Source organism: Gallinula chloropus (genome assembly GCF_964237585.1).
Source record: "Gallinula chloropus genome assembly, chromosome: 4".
In the NCBI taxonomy this organism is placed as follows: Eukaryota; Metazoa; Chordata; class Aves; order Gruiformes; family Rallidae; genus Gallinula; species Gallinula chloropus.
The window spans coordinates 45209537-45234927 of record NC_140088.1 but is presented as its reverse complement, the minus strand read 5'-3'; the positions used below and the strand labels follow the sequence as shown (position 1 = coordinate 45234927).

The 25391-nt window shown below is 43.4% G+C and overlaps 1 protein-coding gene across 1 annotated transcript; it reads left to right on the top strand.

Annotated features, from left to right (window-relative positions):
- Positions 1-4213: 4213 nt before the first annotated feature.
- Positions 4214-25016, top strand: MIDEAS (mitotic deacetylase associated SANT domain protein; the record flags this gene model as incomplete). The annotated part of the gene is made up of 12 exons (XM_084263803.1): positions 4214-5668; positions 12303-12614; positions 13509-13854; positions 14495-14561; positions 17698-17840; positions 19064-19167; positions 19990-20065; positions 21086-21174; positions 22263-22412; positions 22615-22791; positions 23204-23403; positions 24803-25016. 12 exons carry the CDS (start codon positions 4214-4216, stop codon positions 25014-25016), a joined length of 3333 nt encoding a protein of 1110 aa, XP_084119929.1.
- Positions 25017-25391: the final 375 nt, after the last annotated feature.

The window sequence follows — 25391 nt, the reverse complement described above, 5'->3', positions numbered from 1 at the left end:
CCTGAACTTGCTATGTGAAACTGTACAAATATCTGCATGCTTAGTAAAGAGTATTTAAAGAAAAGGAATAGTGGTGTGTGGTTATTAAATATACAAGGAAAACATTTTAAAGGAAGATAAAGCTATTTTACATTAAATGGTTGCGATGGAGTGTTTGTAATTTCTCTACCAAATCAAATACCCTCTTAATTTTAATTGAAAAAATTAAAAAAAGGATTTATAGCAAACTCTCCAGGCTAACAATTTAACTGGGACAAGCTTGTTGTGACAGATAGCGACATCAAAACAATTCTTCTGAACCTACTATGGGTTGAGTAAAATCTGCTAATGGGTGCTCAGGGTTGGAATCAGCCTGGTGGAGTGTCTCCTAGTGCCTGTGCACTGCACTCCTCATGAGTCTCTGCTTTCAAAGGACTCCATTTGAGGACAGTGCCCCGGATGCAGGAAGAGACTCCTCCTTAGTTCTGTTAAGCATTTAAATTCTTCAGGAGACTTTGCCTATATCTAGCCCACATGGTCTTCTGTATGTGCGTGTTTAACACTCTAGTACAGATACACCAGAGAGGGTTAGCATTTGTAGCTAAAACCTAACTCCTCTCAGTAAGGTGCCATAGGTTACTTTGCTGGGTTTTGGGTATTTCTTTCATTCCAGGAAACACCCAGTGGGTGGTTATGCAGTATATATGTATCTAATTCTTAGGTCTAGAGGAGAAAGCCTTGCAACATAAGAAATTCTTTAGAAATCTGAAAATATTTACAGTATTAAAAGTGACATACCATTCATAATCACCTGAAGAAAGGTCGAGAGATGTTCTTGCATGCCAGAAGTTCCTGGCAGTGAAAATAACTGATGATCTTGCATGCCAAATCTTAGAGTTAATAAAATATACTGATGGGCAGGTTCTGCTTTTTTCATAATGCTTCAGTATTATTTCAAAGCAAGACACAGTATCTTCTGGGATTTAGGGTTCCATAACTGCCCTGTGCTTTATTCCAAGGTAAGAAATGGCAAGGGGCACACTGCTCCAGAGCACTTCCAAGCCTGGAAGTGTGGTGCTGTTTTACTGTGCTACTGCAGGCTGACTCTTGTGCTGAAATTAAAGTAAAACAAAACAAAAAAATCCCACCCAAAGCTGGTAATTGGCTAGGATGATGATAATGTGAGCTCATCCCTCAACCTCAGGGAGGGAAGCCTGCTTAGTCATAGAGCTAGCAGTGTTCAGCCAATGAGGCTGCCAAGCGTGAGCTTTCCTGGAGCACAGTCATGCTGCAGCTTGAACATCTATCACTTCAGCTTAAATTATGGACTGTTATTATTAGGATGACAAGATAGCTTTCAGCATTTTTCTTCTATATAGAAAGAAATTTTACAATGCTAACTTCGGAAACTTTCTTTTACAATATGATACCAGATGTACCAAATCCACCTTTATTGTTTCTTATTGTTTTCTTGGTGATCTCTTAAGATTTATTTATAGCATGTGATTGGGAGGCCTGAGGTATTCCGTAAGTGTGTTTTGCTCAAAGTATCTGAACTATCTTTCCTCCCTGATAATGTAACTTTCACTATGCTGGTTTTTGAGCTGTTGTAACTAGAGCTGCAATTGTTCTTCAGTCACTACAGTCTTAAGCGACGATGTAACTTCCTTAAGACACGTAATATTTTCTGGGACTCCAGAAGTACGTATTCCTTTCCCTCCTTTAGGTTATCTCCGAAACCACTTTCTTTTTGCTAAACTTTGCATGTTAATACTTTTGATACATCTTTCCTAGATAGGCATGATTCTAAACTGGTCTGAGTTACAGCTTTGCAATTCTGGTGACTTCTTACCTAGTAATGGAAAAAAGAGCCAACATCTGCTCGAGTGGAGGTTTGGAGACCTGTGCTGAAGCAGTGCTTTCTCACATCTAGAGCTCTCTTTCTAAAGGCCTTCTGGACACTTGCATGTGTAGTAGTTGCAAGTCTCAGCCTCCACTAATAAGAACAGCATCAGCTGTTTGTGTTTTGGGTTTTTTTTTTCCTTTCTGATGCAGAAACATCAGAGGAAGGAAAGCTGTTACAAGGTTGTCTAGTTTGGAGAGAAAAATAACTTGTGACGATTCCAGAAAGTAAGTATTACCTCAGGTGTTGTGGTTTAGCTGTTGGCTCTGGAGCAGTGCTGCAAAAAGCAAGGGGAGAGAGAAACGTTAATACCTCCTAAGAGGCATATAGCAACCTTTCCACCTCTACATTTTTGCTACCAGAGATCAGTTTCCTGCTGCAGGATGTTTTTTCCTCTCCTAATGAAGTTTTAAAATGGGAAAAATGTAACTTTATGAAATCCTTGTTTGTGTGCTAGTTTAGAGAGAATTTTCCATCTCACGTGTCCATAATTTCTCCCAGAGTTATTTTCATCCTGTTGAAAGAGAAATGGAAAATGAGCTGAGACGTGGTGCTTAGAGGAGGGAGGAATGCCCTGGCTCCCAGATACAGGCAGGGTGGCAGAGGTCCATGGTTTGCAGCCAGGATGAAGGGGGAGGGAGCATGTTGGGGGGGAACAGCCATGTAACAGTCTAAGGAAGTGAGTCACTTCACTCTGAAACACAGGCTGATGGTTGCACTGGCACTGAAGCCAAGCTTGGCCTCTGAGCTGGAAGTTGCGTAAGTTCATTTAAACTCTTTGTCTCTTTCTCCTCATGGTGCTCCCAACACCCCCCACCCCCAGTATTAACATCTCCACTGTAGCTGTATCTGTTCAGAGGAAACTCAGGTTACAGGACTGCAGCATGCTGGATGCTTCCATTATTTTCCACACAGAGGTGTGTGGATTGTGGGTTTCACTGGAGGGGAGGTGTGTGTGTTAATCTTCCCTGCTCCACTCCAGAGAAACTTGATTTTATATCAGAAGGGATGCAGTAAGAGCAGGGTTTTAATAGCTTATTAACATCTTCCTGAAATATATTGGCAGTGTGATTTGAATAGAGTGCATAGTTAGGCACACCTAACTTGCATTAATCATAGTTTAAGAATTTAATTAAATTCAAAACTAAATTTCTTAAGAAGTTTTAGGTATCCTGATAGAAATACTAGTGTATGTGTTAATGCGTTATACCATAATCCTGCAAAGTAGGCTTTTAAAGCCTAAGTTTGTGGATAGCTTTCTTCTGTGGAAGAAGAAAGTAGACTTGTCTTGGGCTGCATGTTCTGGAAAGGATTTCTCATGTTATGTTTGCAGCTTTACACTGTCAGATACTTGCTGGTGTCTGGGAGCAGCTGTAACAGTCGGCCTGCAGCATTGTTCCATGAGTGTGACCTGAGCAGGAGCAGTTGCTTTCAGCTGCTGAAGAAAGTATCTGTGAGGGCAGCAGGTTGAGCAGGCCCTGGCTTTGGATCTTGGTGGGCAGTTCTTAATTGGACAGCAGTTGTAATAATTGGGGTGGGGTGGTGGGAGGGTGGGGTGTATGATGTGATGGTGTGTGATGGGCTGCTGCCTAAATCCTTGCCTTCAAACCCCTGTATTGAGCACCGTGCTGTGAGCTTGGCTGCAGCCTTTGCATATATGTGTGTGTTTTATATGTCTCCGGGAAACGTGGTCTGACTTGTTTGTCTTTTGGTGAGTCAGGAGGGTTTTTTTGATTTGTGTTTTTGAGTTCAGATTAAAACCAGATTATTCTGGCTACAGGAAGACAGCAGTAATTGCCCAGATGAGAGGGAGTCAAAGAGAAAAACCTTCAGGATGAGCTTGAGTGATTAGTCAGAAGTCTGCATGCAATTGGGGGTTACGTCATGCAAATACAGTGTGATAACTTAGCTCTACAGAGCAGATGTTTTGTTTTGCATTCTTCTAGCAGGTCAGGTCTATTCTTTCTCTACACATATTATCCTGATCTTAGGTTCTGCGGGAAATGGGACAGACACACACTTGCTTATCACATTAGGGTTTGTGTGACAGTTATGTCTGTTGATGATTCATTGCAATTGCTTCTCTATTTCAGGACCTGTAACTGAGTGGACCCTACTGACCTCTGAACCACAAAGGATAAGAGTGAAAAGAAGCCGGAGAAGCAGCACACGAAGAAAAAGGAAGTGGAGGCACTTTCATCTGAACTTCTTTCCTGCCCTTCATTACTAAAACTGAATGGAAAAGAGAGACTTAGGTGCCTTTCCTCCCCCAGCCTCAGGGATGGGTGGATTGTAAACTCAGTGTGTGCAGCTGGGAGAATAGACTGAACCATGAATCTTCAGGCTCAGCAAAAGTCTTCAAGCAAAAGGACTGGGAAACGAATTGCCTATTTTAATGAGCAAGAAATAGCTGTGTCACCGAAAGAATCACAGCAGCAGCTTAAGGAAGGACAGTACTATGGTCACGGAGGGAATATTCCAGTCTCCCAAACTATGGAGATTTCTCACACAGGAGGATTAACAAGTCCCCCCAACAACGTTGCTTTGATGAACTCTGTTTATAGTCAAGATAGGGGAGAACCAATGATGATGTCCCAGACAGTAACAGCTGTCAAATGGCAGAATTCCCTAATGGCAAACCGGCTGCCAGAGAGGAGTGACAGCCACTGGCAGTCTCCACCTTCCATGTGGAACCATAGTATGGTTTTTGGGGGCAACCCAAAAGGACCTCACTCCAATACTGGTGCTCCAGGCTTCTATGGCCATCCAGAAGCCCTTAAAAGAAATCAAGAGAAAGGAGTGTTTGTGTCACAGCTGGACTTGTATGGAGATGCTGTCCAGCAGATGATGTCCCAGAAGGCTCAGCTGGAACAGCAAGCCCTGGTGAGACAGCAAGCTCAAATGAATTCTTTTCATCAGATGCAGAAACAGCAGCAACAGAATCAAAGCCTGCCATTGCAGCCTTTCCAACTTGCATTTGGTCACCAAGGCCAAAAGCAGGGTCTTCCTGAATTGTTACATGTCTTTCAAGAAGCCCCAGCTTCTTCCAGTCCAGCATTTACTGCTCAACAAAAACAGCAAGCTCTTCCCCAGCTACAACTGTTTGAAAACTTCTATCCTCAACAGCAGCAGCAGCAGGCTGCCACACAAGCCTTCAGTCTGCAGCAAACTACTTCCATAGGGCAGCCTCATGTGGCCGCTGCAGCACCTCAGCATCACATGATGGCACACCAGTTCCAGCAAACAGAGCGGAACCAGGAACTCTTCAAGGCTCTGACAGAGCAGAACCAACAGACTGTGCTACCTCAGACCCAAATTCCCTTTCCAAGACGATCACGGCGACTCTCCAAAGAAGGTGCCCTGCTGACATCTACAGGAGAAGCGTTGGCTTCCAAGCAGGCAGAAGAACAACCTAGCAATTTATTTTTGCATCACTGGCAATCACATCAGCAAGAAGTCCCGTTACAGCAGCCACCCGAATCACTGGCCCACAACAAAAGTAGCTATTCACACCCCAAGAGAATGGATCCAGGGCAGAAGGATGCCTTGGTCAATAGTGAGCTGTGCCAGATGGAAACAGACAGGCAAGCCACAGCCCAGAACGGCAGAGATGGGGAGAAACAGGCAGCAGAGGCTGAAGAAAACACTCAGAGAACTAATGATTTCCAGGGTGTCAGAGGTGGTGTAATCCAGAGCACGCGACGGAGACGGCGTGTTTCTCAAGAAGCCAACTTGTTAACTTTGGCCCAAAAAGCTGTTGAGCTGGCTTCTCTTCAGAATGTAAAGGTAAGGCATGCATCCTAACCAACAGAGCACGCTTTAGACTACAAAATAGAACTGAAATGAATTTATGTACACGTGCAGGATAGGATGGTGCATTGATGCCAGAAGTGGTGTACAGCAAAGGCTGCTCTGGAGCGGTACCATGTAATTTCAGCTACTGTAATTCATAGATGCAGGAGAGAACAGAGATCTGCTGCAGTGAAAACACCTAAGGGCAGTTTTATTTTACTAATGCTGAATATGGTTTTAGCCCAGGGCTTCAAAATGTGGATGCTGTCAGCCTAGGCCTCAATCCAATCAGGAATTTAGAGAGAGGAGTATAAGCAGTTCACCTGGTGTCTTTTTACCAATCTAACATTCTCTTCCTGTTTAACTGCAGTTTTAGCAGTAAAAGTGTTTCTAAATTGTGCACTCTGAAAATGACATAATGAAGTTTTACGTGTTCAGTGTTTCCCAAATATTCAAAACCTGAAGAAGCCTCACATGAAGAACTTGTACCAGGCATAACAAAGGTCTGGCTGATGCAGTATCCTGTTTCTGGCAATGGCCTGTAGCAGATGTTGAGAGATCCGTACCCTGAGGACAAAGTCTGCCTGTAGACTTTGTGGGGCTTGATGAGGGAGAAATAGCATTCACCAATTAAGTAGTTGACTACTCTTGTCCTCTTGTTCTCCCATCAGTCTAATCTCCGCAGTAGGTATTCCATATGGCAAGCTGATTGGTTTCAAAGTTATCTAGCCTAGAGGAAGCAAGTGGTGGGACTTTGGGGTTGGGTTGGGGCTGGTTTTGAGGGTTTTGGGGAGGTTTTCTTTCAGTTGTGGATTGACTGACCTTTCATTGAGCACCTCTTGTGATAAGTAAAGATAGGCTTTTCTTTGGAAGCTTTGTTGCCAGAGGCTGAGGAAATACCAGTGTACTGCACTGTCATGTACAGTTTTGCTATTTGAGTTGCTACGCAGTCAGGCAACAAATGGAAGGGAATTCTATTCCCTCTCTTGTTCTCATCATCACTTTTTTCCTAGTCTGGCTCTAGTGATTTTTTCCAATCTCTTCCTTAGAGGAATGTGGTATTTGGATGAAAGAGATGAACTAATAAACGATGAGGAAAATATCCATAGCCTGTTCCATCATTTGCACAGCAGACAGCAACTGGTGACTGGTGATGCTGCCTCAATCCTTTTTGCTCTAACTTCAGTTGAACAAGCAGATTTGATAGCAAAACAGTAGCAGTGTGAGCTATTTGCTTGTGCTCTCCCAGCTGCTGTATGTTTATATTTCAGGAGGGTCTGCAGTTCATACTGCAGTGTGATCACCAACACAGTGTCAAGAAAAAGCTATCAGAGCATCTAAGAAAATCCCCTGAGAGGCGAAGCAAGGAGTTGACTGTTTGAAGACGTCTGCTTGCAGCTCGATTCATAATGTAAAGACCAAATGGAGAAGTGTTTTGACATATGCTCTTTTGTTCTTTGCAGTTATGCAAGCAGCTTGTTTGTTTCTGTGATGGCACTAGCAGAACTCTTTCATGATTAGATTGGTTTTTTAGGCTGTCAGGATGAGTTTTTGAAAGATGTTAAGATTCTTACCTGAGGTCTGATGGATTTTGCATCTTTGGGGGGTTGGATATCATGTGAGGGAGGAAAAAAACCCCGAGTTTACTGGAGGAGAGTGGTCTGCTTCTTTTATCAATGCCTTTCTGCTGTAAACAACCTAGCAGCCTTCTCTAGTGTAGGTTGTGAAAAGCGTGTAAGGTGACCATAGGATTAACGTATTGATGAAAGAAGGTGCATTTATAATTTGAACCAGTTGTTTGAACATTCCAGTGCAGATGTCTGTAGCTTATGTGAATCGTTACTTTTGGACAGCAGCGTCTGTCGTAGTGTCACAGCTGATGCTTTGCACCAGAACTGCCCATTGTACTGTCTGGCTTTTTCAGATGGTGCAAGCTTATTGCTGCCTCCCCCTCTACTCTGCCCTGGTCAGGCCCTACCTGGAGTATTGTGTCCAGTTCTGGGCTCCCTGGTATGAAAAAGACAGGGACCTCCTGGAGACAGTCCAGCGAAGGGCTATGAAGATGATTAAGGGCCTGGAGCATCTCCCCTGTGAGGAAAGGCTGAGTGAGCTGGGGCTGTTAAGCCTTGAGAAAAGAAGACTGAGAGGGGATCTGACCAATGTTTATCAATATCTTAAGTATGGAATGCAGGGGGAAATGGCCAGCTCCTTGTCAGTGGTCTGTGGGGACAGGACAAGGGGCAGTGGCCTCAAGTTGGAGCACAGGAAGTTCTGCACCAATCTGTGGAAGAACTTTTTCACAGTGAGGGTGACAGAGCTCTGGGACAGGCTGCCCAGGGAGGTGGTAGAGTCTCCATCTCTGGAGATATTCAAGACCCGTCTGGACGCCTCCCTGTGCGACCTGTCCTAGGGACCCTGCTTTGGCAGGGGGGTTGGACCTGATGATCTCTGGAGGTCCCTTACAACCCCTATGATTCTGTGATCTATAACTTATTTTTGTGTCTTCATTTCACCTATAAAATTTGTATGCAAATAAGAAGCGTAATTTGCTTTTTTAATGTGCAAATTTTTTTTTTCTCAGGTCTTAAGTGGTCATCTTAGGGGTGTCTGGATTTAAATATTCCAGTATGGGAGATGGGTTTTTATTACCTGGCCTCTTTTCCCTTTTACAGGGCAGGGTACCAGCTGCTACATACAAAAGAAAAAGTTTTATTTGTGGAATTGCAGTTCTGGACTCACCTCCTTCATGGACAAGCTTCAGTTTGGCTGCAGTGAGAATGATGCAGAATGATGGTAGAAAGCACTGTACAGCTAGGTGTTTCTGAAAGGCTGGTGTGGTTCTTTGTCTGGTCACAGTAGTGGCCTTCAAACAGTTCTTCCATCCGCCACAATTAGGTGTTGTCTGTGAATTCTAAATTTAAGAAAAAACCAAAACACTTGAGGGTTAGACAGAATCAATGCCAGAATGACTGATGGGTGTCTGTGGGTGCCTTGCGGGACTCCAGATCACTAGCTCATCCCTCAGTGTTTATGCAATAGTCTAAATGGAAGTGCAACAAGTTACACTTGCTGGAGTTACCCAGCAGCCCTCCTGCCCCAAATTCTGCAGCAGAGATGCTGAGGCAGTTGAAAGCCCCCTTGCAGTTCCTCAAATGGAGGTCCTGTCCCTTGCTCAGTGACTCCTTTCCACTTACCTCTAAGTGTGATCAAACAGTTGAGAAACTATTTAGGGATCTGAAACCAGCAGCTTAATTCCAAAATCAGTTGTGTTCCCTCTTAGTAAACCTTAGATATATATAATATTTCATGACCAGAAGAGCTCTGATGAGGACCAGAACAACTTTAAAATTATTTCAATTACTTATATTAAGTTTCCAACTGATGCCTTCTCTCTGGCTTTACTACTGTTCAGGTCTCCTCCTTCCTCTTTCCTCATTAAGGGGTCATCTCTCCCTTTGTCTTCAAGGAAGAGACACCTTTACTAGTTACCTCCCAGTCTTGAAAATAAAAGAGGCATGGTTAACCGACCATACAGCCAAAGAAATGTGACATCTTTTGTGTGACTAGCTGCCAGAATTTCCTCCTCGCAGTCAGGAAATTAATTCATTTCTCTTGACCTACAGAGATCTGTGTAGCACACAGGAAGTATCTGAGGTTTGTAGATTGGTCAGAATTGGTGCTTGTTCACATACTCGTGTTTGGTTGCCATTATTCTCTGGGGTACCCAGAGCACTTGCACTGAGAACAGGAGAAAAAATAATTTGATGAAAATCAAGGCTTTTCTTGGCAGTGCTGTAAGGAATGTGGTGTAAACATACTGCTCTAAAAGGTGGTGTAAAACTGTCTGCTGTGGCTCTCACTGCCAGAAGATGACCCCCCAGAGCTATCCCAGGTGTTTCACTAGACTTCAGTAATCACATAACAGCATACATTTCCCTGATGTATTGGAGGCCCACATACTGCAGTGTGAAGCTGTATGTGAGCAGCTGTTTCAAGTGTGGGCAGGACTACTGGAAGTAGACATCTGTTTCCAGTAGATGACCTGTTTGGGTGTTTAAAAAGGTATCCTTGTTAGTCTCTCTTTCCTGGAGTAGAAGAGGGAGGCTGCAAACATTTACAAGAGCCTCTTACTACCTGGAGGTAGTGATCTGTAGTGATGTATCTGTCAGCATGATGAATGCCTTCCAAATCCAAAATGTACAGTATCCTGGGAAAATAAGGTGCATGTCATCAGCCTGGAGTGAAGGGAAGTACTCAGCTCCTTAATTCCTCCTGCAGAACAATCTGGGGCAGTTGATGCTGGTTGTGGCTTCTCAGTTGTGTATTTCATCGCTGAGTAGAGGGGGCAGATATCTCCAGTCACTGTGAAGAGGCAGTCAGGTGATGTGATGCGGTCAGTTTAGTGACTCTAAACTGCAGAGTCACTTGTGAGGTAAACCTTCTCATGCATGCTTAGCATCACTGTATGTCGTGGTTTTACCCCGGCTGAGAGCCAAGATCCACGCAGCTGTCTGCTCCTTAAAGGAAAAGACCAGGGGAAGGTGGGGGGGGGGGGGGCGGGGAGTGAGAGGCAAGGGAAGGGAAAAGGAAGGGGCAAATAACCCCAAAACCAAGAAACCAAAAGGCCCGTGGGTTGGCATAAGGATAGTTTACTAAAATAGCAGAAAGATACAATATAACAATGCTAACAGGACTTTAGAGCAAAAAAATATATGAAGTTGTTGATACACAATGCAGTTTCTCATCAAACCCACAACTCTGGCCGTGCCACCCAGAGCCGTCCTGGAACCCGTCCCCCAAAACCGCGCGTCCTGGAGCCGCCCCTATGCTCCCTCCCATCAGCCCCCCTTTATACTGAGCAGGATGTAGTTGGCATGGAATACTCTCTTTGGCCCGTTTGGGTCACCTGTCCTGCCTTCGCCCCTCCTTTCTCATGAATAGAGAAATATGAAGAGCTGAGAAAGTCCTTGATTGTCTGACAGCAACTAAAAACATCAGGGTGTTATCAGCACTGCTTTCATTTTAACTCTCAAACACAGCATTCCATCTGCTGCTACAAAAGAAGTTAACTCCATCCTGACCAAAACCAGGACACTGTATTAAAGTGTCTTGGAAGGAGGCAGTCCTGAATCTTCTTGATGTAATTGATTTGCTCAAGGTTGCCACCTGGCTGTTTTCTGAAGGCTCAGTGTCTCAGATTGGACCTGTTTGCTCTTAAAAGCAACAAAAATCACCAAGACTCTCATGTGGGGAGAGGACAGAGCACTAACTCCATGCCCTGATGCATGTTGTGACAGTACAGCTGTGCTTCCCTCAATATACTATCAGAGAGAGGGACTTCAGCCTAGTTAGTGGGTTGACTCTTCACAGGCCAACTGGAGCATATTGTCTTGTCCATCAGTGAAGCTGTCTTTCTCAATCAGTGACCACAGTGAAATGACAAGGGGTGTGCCTAAATCCTTAGGACAGAACCTGCTTATGCTAGCTTTTAAATTAGGATTAGGTACACAATGGCACACGAGATTCTTTTTGAGGACTTCAGTAAGTCTTTGCAAAAATGTCTGAAGTTCAGGTTGGAGACCTGATCATGTCTGAGAGGTAATGTGCCTTAGCTTCCTCCTACAAAGCAGAGCTGTTCAGGTAGATTCCTCAACTAAATTGTGGCTCTGCGTTTGTATCCAAAGGCTTTCCAAATAGAGCTCTAAGTTAGAAGTTCTGAAACACCAAAAGGAGCATCTTCTACAACTTCTGGATTGCACTTCAGAGTTCAAAAAGGACTTTTACATCTCTGAAGGGAGATGTTTATTAAAGTTGTACTTCAGCATTTGGCTTCTAAGTGAGCTGGCAACTGCTTTTGAATTGAGAGTGAAAGTATGGATGGTAATTTAAAGGACATTTAAATGATTTAAATTTAAATCATTTATCTGGCAGCACCTGAAGCCATTTGGTGTTATGCTATCCATGTGTTTATTCAGTAACTCATCCTCCATTCCCATTTCCTTGGAGCTCAATTTTCTAGGGTTTCCATGAGGAAGAGGAGACATGGAAGCTGTGATACCAATGCAGAAAATTCTGGCTTGCAGTTATGCCTTGTGGATTCTGCTGAGCCGAAGTCCTTCAGGCTCTAGCCTATTAGACAACAAACCTCAAAGGTTCTGACTATAAGAAGGAAGGTTGCTTCTGTTGTGTGAATAAATAAAAAAAGCCCTCAGTGAAAAGCTGGCTCTATTTTTTTGTATGAGAGATTTAATTAAGATTATCATGGTTCGGTCTTTCCTGAAGTGAAATAAATAACCTGCAGCTTCTGATCATTGCTAAAACCAAAGAACCTTTGTTGGAAGCTAGATGGCTGGGCATGGATTAATCTGCAACATAAAATGTCAAACCATATTAAGAATGAATTAGACAAATATTCTAGCAGTTGAGACTTCAATTAATCCCCAAGTAATTAAAAGAAATTTTGGTAACATTTTTGGGAAGCATTTTTTTTCCTCCAGTAATGCTTTTCCAAATCCATTTTGGCTTGCAAAACATATTGAGAAGCTTGATATACCCTGAAAGTGAGATATTGGCTGATTGGTTATGTAAGTATTTCAGAACTTTTAAGGAATGTATTTTTCCTTTTCAGGAGCTGGATACCTCAGAAGAGAAGAGGAGTGTGTTGATAGCAGCTCCAGGATCTACAGCTGCAAAAAGCGTGGTGGAATTTGCTTCAACTCCGAAAAGAGCCAGGGAGGATAATAGCTTGGTGCCTCTTATCATTCCTGTGTCTGTGCCAGTGAGAAAAATTGACTTGCAGAGCCTTGGAAAGGACAAGCCTGAGGATGGAAAGCTCCAGAGAGGCCCAGTAAACGATCGTACTCCTTGTGAGCGCAAGCCTTCTGTGATAGTCACACGGAGGCGATCTAATCGTAATACTAACACGGAAACCTCAAATCAGGTATGGATAAACTAAGAAACCAAAGATGAGCCAAATCTGTTGGATTTAATTTTGTAGGCTTTATCCATAAGCTTTTCGATTAAAGTAGCTTTATCTCAAGGCTTGAACTTGGAATGGATGTTGTCTGGGAACTGTGGATTTTTTTCACTGTAATATGGCCATGTATTTGAGCATCACTGCCTTTTCATGACCTGCAGCTAATGCAGAAATGCCCTGCTACTAAACAGTGTGAATAAAACCAGATGGATAAATAGCCCAAGTAAAGAGTGCTTTCTCCATAGGTGCGTAGATAACAAACTGTGAGTAGTGCACCTATGCGAATAAAATCTGACATGAAGATTTAGTCTTACTTGCTGAGGTTCTGCAGGTCAATACTTGAGTGCTCCCCTTCTGTGGTGTGACAGGGGTTTTTGTTTTGGTGGTATTTCTTGTGTCTTCTCTTCAAAGTACAACAGAATGTTCACATACCAGAGGAGTGGCAGGCATTTAAGGAGGCTTCTCTGCAGTTAAATTCTTGACAGTATCCTTACACTGTCTTCTGTTCTTACTGTTATTTGGTGTCAGTATATATCTGTCCCAGGGTTCTGCTATACTTTTATGTTCTCTTTTAAGGCTACCATGAGGTCATTATCTTTCCAATCAAAGGTTAGACCAGACATATGTGTAATTGTTCTATTTTATAACTTCATAAGCACTCGGAGCTAGTGTGGCTACCTAACTGTTCCCGTGACCATTTTCTTCCTACCATTTTCTTCCTCCCTCATTATTAAGACACCCTCTGACTGCACTATCCAGATTTCAAGCTGCTACTAAAAAATGTCTCACTGAAGTTTTTCAAGTGACCCAAGATTTTAAAATGAAATTAAGCATGTAATATTTTTTTTTTGGTAATAGCATGAAGATGCTGTTCCGAAGGATGAAGCAGAGGGCTTTGCCCGGAAACCAAAGCAGCGGCCAAGACCTGAACCACTCTTCATACCACCAAAAGCTGGCACCTTTATTGCACCACCTGTTTATTCTAACATTACTCCATATCAGAGCCACTTACGATCACCTGTCCGCCTGGCAGATCATCCTTCGGATAGGAACTTTGAGCTACCTCCTTACACTCCTCCACCAATTCTAAGTCCAGTGAGAGAAGGATCTGGGCTGTATTTTAATGCCATCCTCTCTTCAAGTGGTCATTCAGTTCCACCTCCAATGACTCCTAAAAGTGCACACAGAACTCTGCTTAGATCAAGTAAGTTCCACTTTGTTCCTCCTTTCTTGGTTAACTTATCATAGAATCATAGAATGCTCTGGGTTGGAAGGGATCCCAAGGATTACAGAGTTCCAACCCGCCTGCCACAGGCAGGGACACCAACCTCCAGGCCTGGATCTACACAAGGTTGCCCAGGGCCCCATGCAGTCTGGCCTTGAACACCTCCAGGGACGGGGCATCCACCCCCTCTCTGGGCAGCCTGTTATCATTAGGAACTGTGGAATAATAGGACAAAGATCATGACTTGAGGAGATGTGGTTATGCGGAACACGGATTTCTTCATGGTAGTTGGGAGAGTTAGGATGTAGGAAATGCTGTGTTGCTTCCACCTGGGTGTGCAGGTTAAGATGCATTCACAATCTGCAACACCCCCTGCTGACGATCTTAGGAATAGAAGAGTAGGCGACCATCATCTTCAACTGACAGGACAGTAAATAGTTGTTACTAAAAAGTAGTAAGGATGTAGTAAGTAGTAATTTCGTGGTCATCTTAAACTGCTTTAGTGTATGGGTGCCGTTTTTGAGAGATGAGTAGTTCTGACAGGCTTATGAGCTGTATGAGGAATTGAAGCTCAAGTGGGAAGATGAAGTATCTGAGCAGTTTTTTCTTTATCTTTCAGATAGTTCAGAAGTTACCCCTCCTGTTCTCACAGTAGTGGGGGAAGCCACACCGGTCAGCATTGAACCGTAAGTACCCAGGAAGGAGATTCTTAGCTCGGTAGTAAATGTGCTGCTTTTCTTCCTCCTAAATCTTCAGGATGCTCCCTGGACAGTTGATCTCTCTCTAGGAAACGTTGAAGCTATTTCTATTAGTGACTTAAAACATAAATTGCCTTTATTAAACAAATACTCTATACAATAAACTCTGTTTAGGCAAACACACCTTAATTCTGGTGATGTTACCGGCTTCCTGCTACTGCTCGTCTGTCTCTGGGCTGAAACAATATTAGTTAGCTATAGGTGAATCTGCCCTGTTTTGTTGTATACAAACACTTTCTTTGCTTTCTGTATGTTTGTTTTAAGGTGGGGGAGTAACATTCCTTTAGAGGAAAGCCAAAAGGTAATATGGAAAAATGTAGCTAGCTCTCACATGGACCGGTCAGGTTGCAGGTGGTCTGTGGGGTGTGTTACCCGCACTGCAACTGCAAACAAGACTTGGCTCCTTCCTGCGCTAGCTCCATCTGGAAGCACTACAGCCAGTGGCAGGCAGTGTCTCTGGCCTGAGCTAATAAGCCTTGGTAGTCTTTTTTTATCTGGCTGTATGCCGGGAAAGCTCAGGCACATGTGGACCCAACAGAACTAGGGAACATGGTCTGGAGTTACTGAAGCTGGAATTAGGAGCTTGGACTTAGTGCCAGTCTTGCTAAAGCTGAGCAGAGTAGCTGAAAGAGAGCAGCAAATGTCTCTGCTCAGCCCATGCAAACCCTGTGAGAGTGAGATCAGCTTGAGTTCGGTGCTCTAGACCTGAAGGTACTTCCAATTCATGATTAAACCTACGTTAATGAACTTTTACAAAGTCTGGCCATGGAGATGCATGGCATGGAAACACCCATGTGGCACTGCATTGCTGACTCTGCAGTCAGGAATCTCTGCTCTAAGTCTGCAGCATATCCTGTGACATTTGAGAGATTTAACTCAAGCCCTCCCCAAATTAATACCAGGCTTCTTTTACTTCCTCATCCAAAATGGCTTATATTTTAAAAACTGACTGGAACGTTTGCTGTCAAATTATTTTTTTCACACCCTTTTTCCATTCTGCTTTCCTGTTCAGAACTGAGTTTCTGCACTTTTGGCAGCAGGCTGTCCTGAGTAAATGCTGCAGTTAGGAACAAACCCAGGTTATTCTTGATACCTTTGCACATCCCTTCCAGGCTGAGCACATTAATGGCAATAAGCACCTTTGGTGTGTTAAAAAGCTGTTGGGAAAAATGGCTTAATTCATCTTTTTGATCTTGGTTCATTTTGCCGCAGTCCACGGGGGAACCGCTTTTTGAACAGATACTTACTGGTTCCCTTCAGGCCTTGATCTTTGACTCTGTGGTGCAGTTGTCTTTAGATGTTATGTCTTTAAACTGCTGAAGCTTACATCACTGTTAGCCACAATTTTAGTCAAGTGTGAAGGTTTTCAAATTTGTCGCTGGCAATTTCAAACCACAGCAACTAAGTAATGCGAGTTCGTTTCCTGGTCCCAGAAGGGAGTTGTCTCTTGCTGTTGTCTTAAGTCTTGCTGAATGGACCCTTAAGCAGGTAGATAGGCCTAACTTTTAACCAAGAGAAATTAACAAACTTGTGTCATTCTGTCTTGTCAAAGTTTTGCTGCTCTGAAGCTAGTTTGCACAGCGCTGTCATGGTCAGTTATGTAGATACATCTTTTATGAAGGAAATATGTCAGGTAGCACTCTTGATTTACAGGGGAAAAAAATGTTTAGTTTGATTTATAGTCTTGACTCTGTCAGTAGTTGACTGTAACTTGGGATTACCCAATATTATGTTCTTAATTGCTTGTACTTTACTAGGCCCTGTGCTCGTGCTTCTCAAAAGGTTACTTCATTGCAGAGATTTGAAAAAGAAAATCTGATAAGCTTAATTCTTCTGTATGTGAAGTAATACAATGGGCAACTGGTGTCACAGATCATTGTGTGGAGTTGGACCTGATGATCTCTTGAGGCCCCTTCCAACGCCTACAATTCTGTGATTGTGTCCTACTGGTTCTGGAGTTCAGTTGCTTCAAAATCTGAAAGTCCCCCCTCAAGTATAGCTGTGATGTCAGCTGTGGATTGCCATCCCAGATTCTGTGTTACCAACACCCAGCTGCATACCAGGGTGTCCCAGTAGCGCTGTGAGAGCTTCCAAACAAGAGTTTTTGCTGTACTAAAATCTAGGTTTCATCAGTCAGGGAATCATGGAATAATGTAGTTTGAGTGCACCTGTAGAGGTCATCTGCTCAGAGCAAGCCAAATTAGACCAGGCTACTCAGGTCAACTCTTGCAGTGGAAATCTGGTTTTATTCAGACATTGCAGTACATGATCTAATTCTTGGGCTTTTCTAGCCTAGGGATGCCATATGCAAAGTTCAATTTCAAGATAAAAAGTAACTTCTGATAAGCCTTCAAGCCCACATTCTTTTCTTCCAGCATTTCTGATTTCCTCTGTCCCTCACACAGGTAAGGTCAGAGGAATCTGTGTCTCAGAACACAAAATTTGCCAAATTTCTGATTGCAGTAAAAGCCTCTTTATCTGTTTCTTGTTGACAGCAAAGTGACAGTTTCTGTCAGCCATCCCTCCTAGGGTGGATCAGAATCCATTACTCTTGCCTTCACTGTGAAACTGTATTCCATAACAATTAAGAAGACTAATCACAGCGAGTAGAAGACTCCGCATGAACATCATTCTTCAGTCCATCACAGTGTGCTGAAAAGGAAGACTTACCAGCCTGTTTTGGCTTTCATTTTTTAGCAGGGTTTTCGCACTCTTGCATTAAATCTCTTGCTTTTTATTTTGGGTCTGGATTGTGCTGTTTCTGTCTTAAGATAATCAAGACACGTGCAGGAAAAAGGGAAACTTATGTGGTGTTATACTTTCAGTAGATTTTTATACCTGTAAAACACTCAAAACCAAACTTTGAGGTTTTCTTGGAGTTCTTGTTGATAAGACCATGCATGGAAACCAGTAATGGATGTAAAATCTACATCACCTGAAAGCTGTTCATGTTCTTTGCAAGAGCCTGCTGCATTTCTGTTCATAATTAGTGCTTCCAGCAGAAATGGAGGCTTTCTGGATATTGTAAAGGGGGCCTGACCATTACTTGTTACCTTTTCTGCAGGCGAATAAATGTAGGAACTCGCTTTCAAGCAGAAATCCCATCACTCCAAGACAGATCCCTGGCAGCAGTTGATGAACATAAAGCAGAACTGGTGTGGCAGCCATGGGGTGACCTGGAAACCAACAAAGTCACCCAAGAGAATGGTAAGAATGTGGAAGGCTGGTAAATAGGACTAAACAGGTCTTACGAGGAGAGGCTGAGTGAGCTGGGGCTGTTCAGCCTGGAGAACAGGAGGCTGAGGGCAGACCTTGTTGGTCTCTACAGCTATCTGAGAGGAGGTTGTAGTGAGGTGCGGGGGTTGGCCTCTTCTTCCTAGTGACTAGCAATAGGACAAGAGGAAGTGGTCTCAAGTTGCACCAGGGGAGGTTCAGATTCCATATTAGGAAAATTTCTTCACCAAAAGAGTGGTGAAGCATTGGAACAGGCTGCCCCATGGGGTTGTGGAGTTGCTGTTACCAGGGGTGTTTAAAAAACAGGTAGACGAGGTGCTTTGGGTAATGGTTTGGTGGTGTAGGGCTAATGGACTTGATGATCTTGGTATCTTTTCCAACCTTGATGATTCTATGACTCTGATTCTATGAACTGTCACAGCTGTTGTAGGGGTAACCACATATCTACTGTAGCAGTGTCATGTTTGAGTGGTCTTGAAAATAATTGTAGGAGTAAAACTTAATTATTAGGTTGTGAGTGTGGGGGGAGAGTTTGGTAGGATTGGGTTTTTAATTCAGTTAAAGTGGTACCATTTGTTACTGGTCAGGCAGAGAGTGGCCTGTTGCTCAGTGAAGCTTCCTTGTCGTTGTTAACATGTGAATGCTGTGTGCATGCAACTTCTGTATTTTCAAGGGATGTTTTAGACATAGTACTTTTGAAAAATGAAGTTGTAGACTGAAGTTAGGATGAGGAAGCAGGAGTTGCGGCAACTGTCTGGGCAGCTGTCTGCTGTCAGTGCACGTGTCCTATGGCATGTATAAAACCTGAAGGGAAGAAGTGGACAGGTGTGGAAGAAGTCTTTCTGATGAGAGGGTGGGGGGAAAAGGGTGTTTTGAAATGGAAATCCACACTATAAGGGGGAATTCAGGAAATATGAGGTGAATGGAGATGTTGAAGACTTTACAGGAGGGAAGAGTTTTGAAAGAAACTCCATGTGTAGAGTGCTGCGTGCTAAGTAATGCAGTGTGACTTTGGTCTAATGAGCTCTTGTGTCCAAATCTGACCCAGATAGGTTTGCAAGGATCTTCAGCTTCTCTGAGAGTTTTGCTTTATGTCTAACTCTGTTTCAAAAGAGCAAATTAATGATGCAAAGCCTGTAGGAAACTCTATTTTGATCTTCTTACCTTGATTTTTTTTGGTACCTCTGTGTAAATAGTGGAAAACCTGCTAGCTGCTGCCTGTTCAAGCATTTTTCCTGGGGGTGGAACCAACCAGGAGCTGGCGCTGCATTTCTTACATGAAGCAAAAGGAAGCATCCTGGTGAGTCTACCCAGCCTCTGACCTTGATGTGGTTAACATACGAAGGCCAGGTAACCTTCGAGAGGAGAGCTTTGGAGCTTAGTGTCCCTTGGAGATGTTACTGTCCCTCAAGTGGGTTCCTCCTGATGTATACAGTGCCACACTCACTGTCTTGCACATTTCAAACTTTAATGTGTTTGGCTTTTTAATGAACAGACTGTCGGTCTACCAGGGCAAGTGAGCTGAGGCTGGTAAATGACTCTTTAAGTGTCTCCCTGGGAAGATTGACTATTTTAGAAGGGAAAATAAGAGGCTGAAGCTGAGGCATAAAGTGTCTTGCTTCTCTTATTTCTGGCAGATCCATTTAACTTCTCTGTGCTTGTCTATAAAATGACTGTGCTGCTAATTTGATATCAACAGTGTAAGACATGATACACTTTGACACCCCTGGGAGGTAATATCAGAGAGAAGAATCTAGCACGGAGTTGTCATCCTTTTATAGTTCTGTGATTGACTTACTCCTGACAACAGGGCTGATTTATGTCAGGTTATCCCACACTTGCCTGGCCACTTGTATTGCCTGCAGCGCACCAGTGCTGATGCTTGTGAGATTGGATTGACCTATGCTGGGGAAGAGAATAAATGAAAGTGATTTTTGTGTGTGTTTTAGGCTTCTACTAGGTAAGTTACTAAGAGTAGTTTTTAAAGTTGAGTCACATTCCCTGCCCTAAATGCTAAACTGGGCTATAGTTTTCAGCTTGCCAGAAAAGAGGTGATTAACAATTGCCTGAGCTTTGTTTTGGATAGCCCAAATGCTAATTATTTTATGCCTGTTTATCTTAGGGAGCTTTGACCAACCTTCTGCTGAAGAGGCCGGTACGATCGCCTGCCCACCCTTTGGCAGACTATCACTACACAGGTTTGTTAACCAGAGCAACTGTGTGACCTGTTGATGGTAAAGGAATGTTTTTACACACGAATACATGTGGGGTATTTGCACATCTGTGTGTTCTGGTTTCCTTTCTGGGGAAGAGGGAATGTGGTCACTTACACTAAGCTACAGAGAATGCAGAAAAACAGCTGGCATTGTATAGAAAGGCTGTGGTGACCTCAGAACCACAGCCTCTCTCTCTCATGGATTTCCAGGGTGGAGTTAACTCCAGGGGAGGTTATGGGAAGAATTTTCAGGCTTGCTGAAGAACGCTCAGCCAGCTATTGATGCCTGTCAATGTTTCTGCAAAATTTAAATGCTGTAAACTGCCTTTATAGGCTTGTACCTATTTAGAAAGTAGCCAGCCATATTACACTAACTGCAGTGACCTAGAGTTACCCTAGCTACTTGAAAGACCTGATGTAAGGTGGTAGAGACACCTCTATAGCTGGTACCACAAAGCACAGAAATTATAATTGTTCATTATTACACACTCATAGTGCTTGGGAAATATTACTTGGGTCACATCTATAAGGCAGGAGGGTATTTCCAAATGTGCTTCTTGTTAGAGGCAAGAGTGCCAGTGTAGTGGGAATATCAGACATGTAATAAATCTTCAGGTACAGTGTGTTGCTGCTGAAAGATCCCCAACTCCTGCCCCATCGTTTCCCTTGTATGAAATCTAATGACTGAGCCACTTGTGCCTATTCACCTTGCTGTATTGTTGGGAAACATCTCAGGACTTGTAATTGTCCTGTTTTAGTCCAGCTGGCCTGAGTTAACTGTGGTGATGAGTACTAGGGCAGGAAGTCATGAGAGGAGGGCTGAAGGAGGAGTGGTAGGGAGGGGTTAACAGCAACCTACAGTTATGGTGGCTTAGGTGTGGTGTGAGGCTGCTTGCTTGTGTGTGTATTGCTCTTATTTAATGTGAACACCAAGTAAAAGTATGTAGAGGAATAAACACTTGAAACTACAAGGGCTTTGGTTACAACTTTTTTTTATCCACAGGATCAGACAAGTGGAAAGTTGCTGAAAAGAAACTTTTCAACAAAGGCATTGCAATCTACAAGAAAGACTTTTTCTTGGTCCAAAAGCTTGTAAGTGACTCTTTTTTTTTTTTTTTTTAAATGACAGCAATGATACATTCTTAGATGTTTGCTGAACGTTTAACCTTGATTTTGCTGAAACCTCAATATTAACCATTACATCCTGCACTCAAAAGACTTCAGACAAATTTTATCTAGCGCAGCATGAAGTCTGAGGAGATAGCTAGAACAATAAATAGTGTGTTTGTTGCTGTTGTGTAGGTAATCCTTGTACTTACTGCATTACTCCATTAGTCCACACTGCAGATACCGCTTTTACAGGGCAAGTTTAGGTAGTGCTGGTAATGTTGCAGTACTGTTTAAATGGCTTGCTTGGAAAACTAATAGAAACACAGCCTTGCTGCAGATGCAGAGGACCAGAGGAGGATACATGAATGATGCATTTTTTTAGGGTCCCTTTTTTTTCCCAATTTGCTGTGCCAATATTAATAATAATGATCCCTGCCATGTATTTTCCTGATGGGGGACTAATCAGAAAGTACAAAATCAGGAGCTGTTACAGAAATACCTAAAAAGGCATTGGAGTGCAAAAGCCCAGAAACTAAGAATATATTTGAAAATTTCCAGAAAAATCAAAGACAGGCAGTCGCAGGTCTGCACTGATAATTGCCCACCACTGTATGGGTATGAAATGCACGTGGCCAGAATGGGGAAGTGCCTCAAACCTTCCTTTCCTTTTTTGGATCGGTATTCTGATCCGGTCTTCTCTGAAGTGCTGCTGGAAAACAAAACTCTTCCATAAAACTTGAAAGGCTTCTCCCTAACTTGACAGCTGAATTGGAATGTTTCAGAGGCTAAAAGGTGCATTAAGCTTACAAAGTGCTGGGTTCTGTCACCTTTACACTGACCAGCTTTTCTTTGGAAAGTTGGTCCTGTATTTCTTGGTGAGTAACAGAGGCTGTGGGGTGGGGTGTGCAGGTGAACACGACAGAGAAGAAGGCTTTAACAATTGTGGTGGAATGGAGACTATCAAGAAAGAAAAATAGAAAATGCTTTTTTTTTTGTGCCTTTAGTAGCTATTTATAAGCCTTCTTAGTACCATGGAATCCACTGTACTTTCTATGTTTGCTATACACCAGATAAAAACCAAAACAGTGGCTCAGTGTGTGGAATTTTACTACACGTACAAGAAACAGGTGAAAATTGGTCGGAATGGAACCTTAATCTTTGGGGACATTGATGTTACCAGTGAGAAATCTATGAGGGATGAAGCAGAGGTTGACATCAAGGTAATTCCCTAATTTTTTCACCTCTTTTGGGCTGTGGTGTGGGGTCTGATTTTGTGTGTTGGCTCCTTTGCTGGTAAACCTAGCAGCAGAACCAATCTGTTCAGTGTGGTGGAGTCCAGACCCTTAAGCTTTTGTCCTGTGTCACATAACGATATTTACTTACAGACGCCAAAATTAACAGTTCCTTTGTCTTCTGGTGAAGAGTTCCCATAGGTTTGCACGTGTTCTTCCTCCCAGAAGGGACATTTACAGTGAAGAACAGGGGCATATAGAGGAGGAGGAAGAGGAGGAGGAAGAAGAAGAAGCAGAGGAGGGGTTGGATAACAGAAAGAATACAGTTCTTTTCAGAGATGAAGAAACACTACAAGATGGTGTAATAGTAAGTGCTGCATTGTGTGTGTTGCTTTGTGCCACCTTCATTCTGCAACTAGCTTAAAAACTAGCAGATGAACAGTTCCAGATGTGTAAGGAGTTTTCACCTTGAACTTCTAGAGCAAGAGACTGATTCTAGGGTAGCTTAGAGCATTACTCACGAGCAGACTGTGTGTTGTGGTGGGAGAACTGGGATAAATAAGAGGGGGAAAAAAAACAGTATAATTCTTTGTGGTTGGTGCATGCATAGGACTATGATGAGAGATGTCCTGAAAATATCCTGAAGACTTTCTCATTAAAGAAAACCTCTGGAATAAATGAAGTCTGGAGTAAATGAAGCATGGGAGCGCAGCCATTGATTTCCTGCTGACAGTGGGTTTAGGTTTCAGCTTGCTTTAACTGTTTCCCACTCTCCAAAGGGCCACGATGTGAATATGAGGAGTCAAGAGGGAACTGTCACTGGGAGAATGGGAAGGAAGCCAAGGGAGACCACAGTGAAGCCACGAAAGCCTATTGCTGCTCCAGTCCAGAGGAAGAGACGGAAACAGAAGATAAAGTCAGATGTTACCAGTAAAACTCAGAACACAGAAAACACATTTCCCTGTAAAAAATGTGGCAGGTAAGAGCAGCTCTGCTTCCAGCAATAGTCACAGAACTGTAGTAGGGCATCTCCTGTGGAAGCTTATTCTCAAATGAGCTTTCCTTCTGTCTGTTTAGGCCAGAGACACTGGCAGTAGGTTTAATGACTTACTACCCCAGTAATACTTGCAGATTTCGATTTTTATGTATATTGGTGTTGAGATACTACTGCTTGGATAATTACTTGCAGCTCACTGGTTTTCCTCAGATGGCATGAGACACCACCTGCATTTCAACTCAGTGCAGTGCTTGCTGTTAAGCTGCACCTTCAACCAGCTGCTGTATTGCCTCTCTAATGTTCATGTGTGTGTAATTTCTGTATGTTTCCTAGATCACATATTAAGTCTAGACTTATGAACAGTATTGTCAAAATACAAGACAGTATCATCACAGCAGCACATATCAGACCAGTGGGTACACGGTTCATTGGGTTAAACCTGCACCCCCATCTCTTGTGTCTCTCAAATACATCTATTTTTCCTCTTATGGTTCTAGTAGTTTTTGTAGGTTTGTTGCCAACAGATTCATAAACATCCAGAAAATTAAGTTCCCTACATAAACTGCTCAATCTTAAAACAACACAGATTCTCATAATACCAGTGGTTATCCCTTGATTTAAAAATGGCACCGAGCTCCAGGGCGGTAAGAAAACGTCTCCATTTAGCTACATCACTGGGCGTGCTGTCAGATTCCTGCTGTGGCTGGGATTTAGCTGGTCCTGCCAAGCACCCTGTCTCTGTGCCCTCAGGGAGCAGGCGGCGTTGGAAAGGGCAGTGCTGTCAGAAGGTAGGCAGTTGGGATTTGGCCCTGGCTGCTGACCAAGGAGAAGCAGGCAGGGATTTCTAACTCTGTGTAAACCCATCTTGTGGCATTTGATGTAAAAGCAAAGTAGTCCGTGGCAAAAGTGGAGGGATAAATCATGGAAGTGCAAAGTCAGGCAGAAAAAAATCAAGTGTTTCTAGCTGTCTGGACAAGGCTCAGGAGTGTTTGGCCCTTGTTCACCTCCATGTTAGTTATATTTTTGCAGCACAGGCAGAATGCCCAAAAACCAGGGCCCCTCTTTGTGTTAAGTAGCACGTGTGTGTTTTGGATTGCAGCACCGTCCCTCTGAATTTAGAAAACTTTAAAGCTGAATAAGAGATGAGAGGAAAAGGCCATGTAAAGAAACCAAGTGAGTGGTTTGAGGGTGCTCAGGACCTTGTGCTAGCGTTCCGGGTCAGAAGTATTGTTTGCTCTAGAAGCTCCATTGCAATACCAACCTGAGTTCGTGTACCAGAGCTCAAACCTGAGGCTGGAGCAGCAGAAGCTCTTCTGGAGAATTAATGAAAGAGACCGTTGGGGAGAGCAGTGCTAATGTACACATGTGCTTCCTTCCTTAGGGTGTTCTTCAAGGTGAAGAGCCGCAGTGCTCACATGAAGAGCCACGCAGAGCAGGAGAAGAAGGCAGCTGCACTGAAGCAGCAAGAGAAAGAGGCAGCAGCGGCGGCGGCAGCTGCCCACTGCCAGGCCCGACAGGAAGAGAGCAGCGAAAGTGGGGGGAGCAGCAGCAGTGGAAGCAGTAGTGTGAGCTCGGATGAAGATGGAGAAATATAGCAGCAGACCAGAAGTGGAGGGAGAAGCAAGGCTGGACCCGACCTCCCTCTTGGTGGTTTCACTTGTTCGCTTGCACTTTCCTTACCTGAACCATCAGGTTTCAGGTTCAGTGCTGCCGTCTCCTCACGCCACGTGTTCCACTTCACCTCACCAGTACTGACCAATCCGGAATGGTGGATGAAATGATTTGTTTCAACTTGGATGTTTGGGTTTGTTTGGGTTTGTTGGGGGTTTTTTGAACAAATAAGATTTCTATTTATAACAATATGTGAGGTACATAATAGAACAATGTCATCTGCAGTGGAAGAAAGTTCTCTCTCAGGTCGGTCAGACCTTTCTTTTTGTGCTTGTCAGGAATCATGATAACAGGACTCC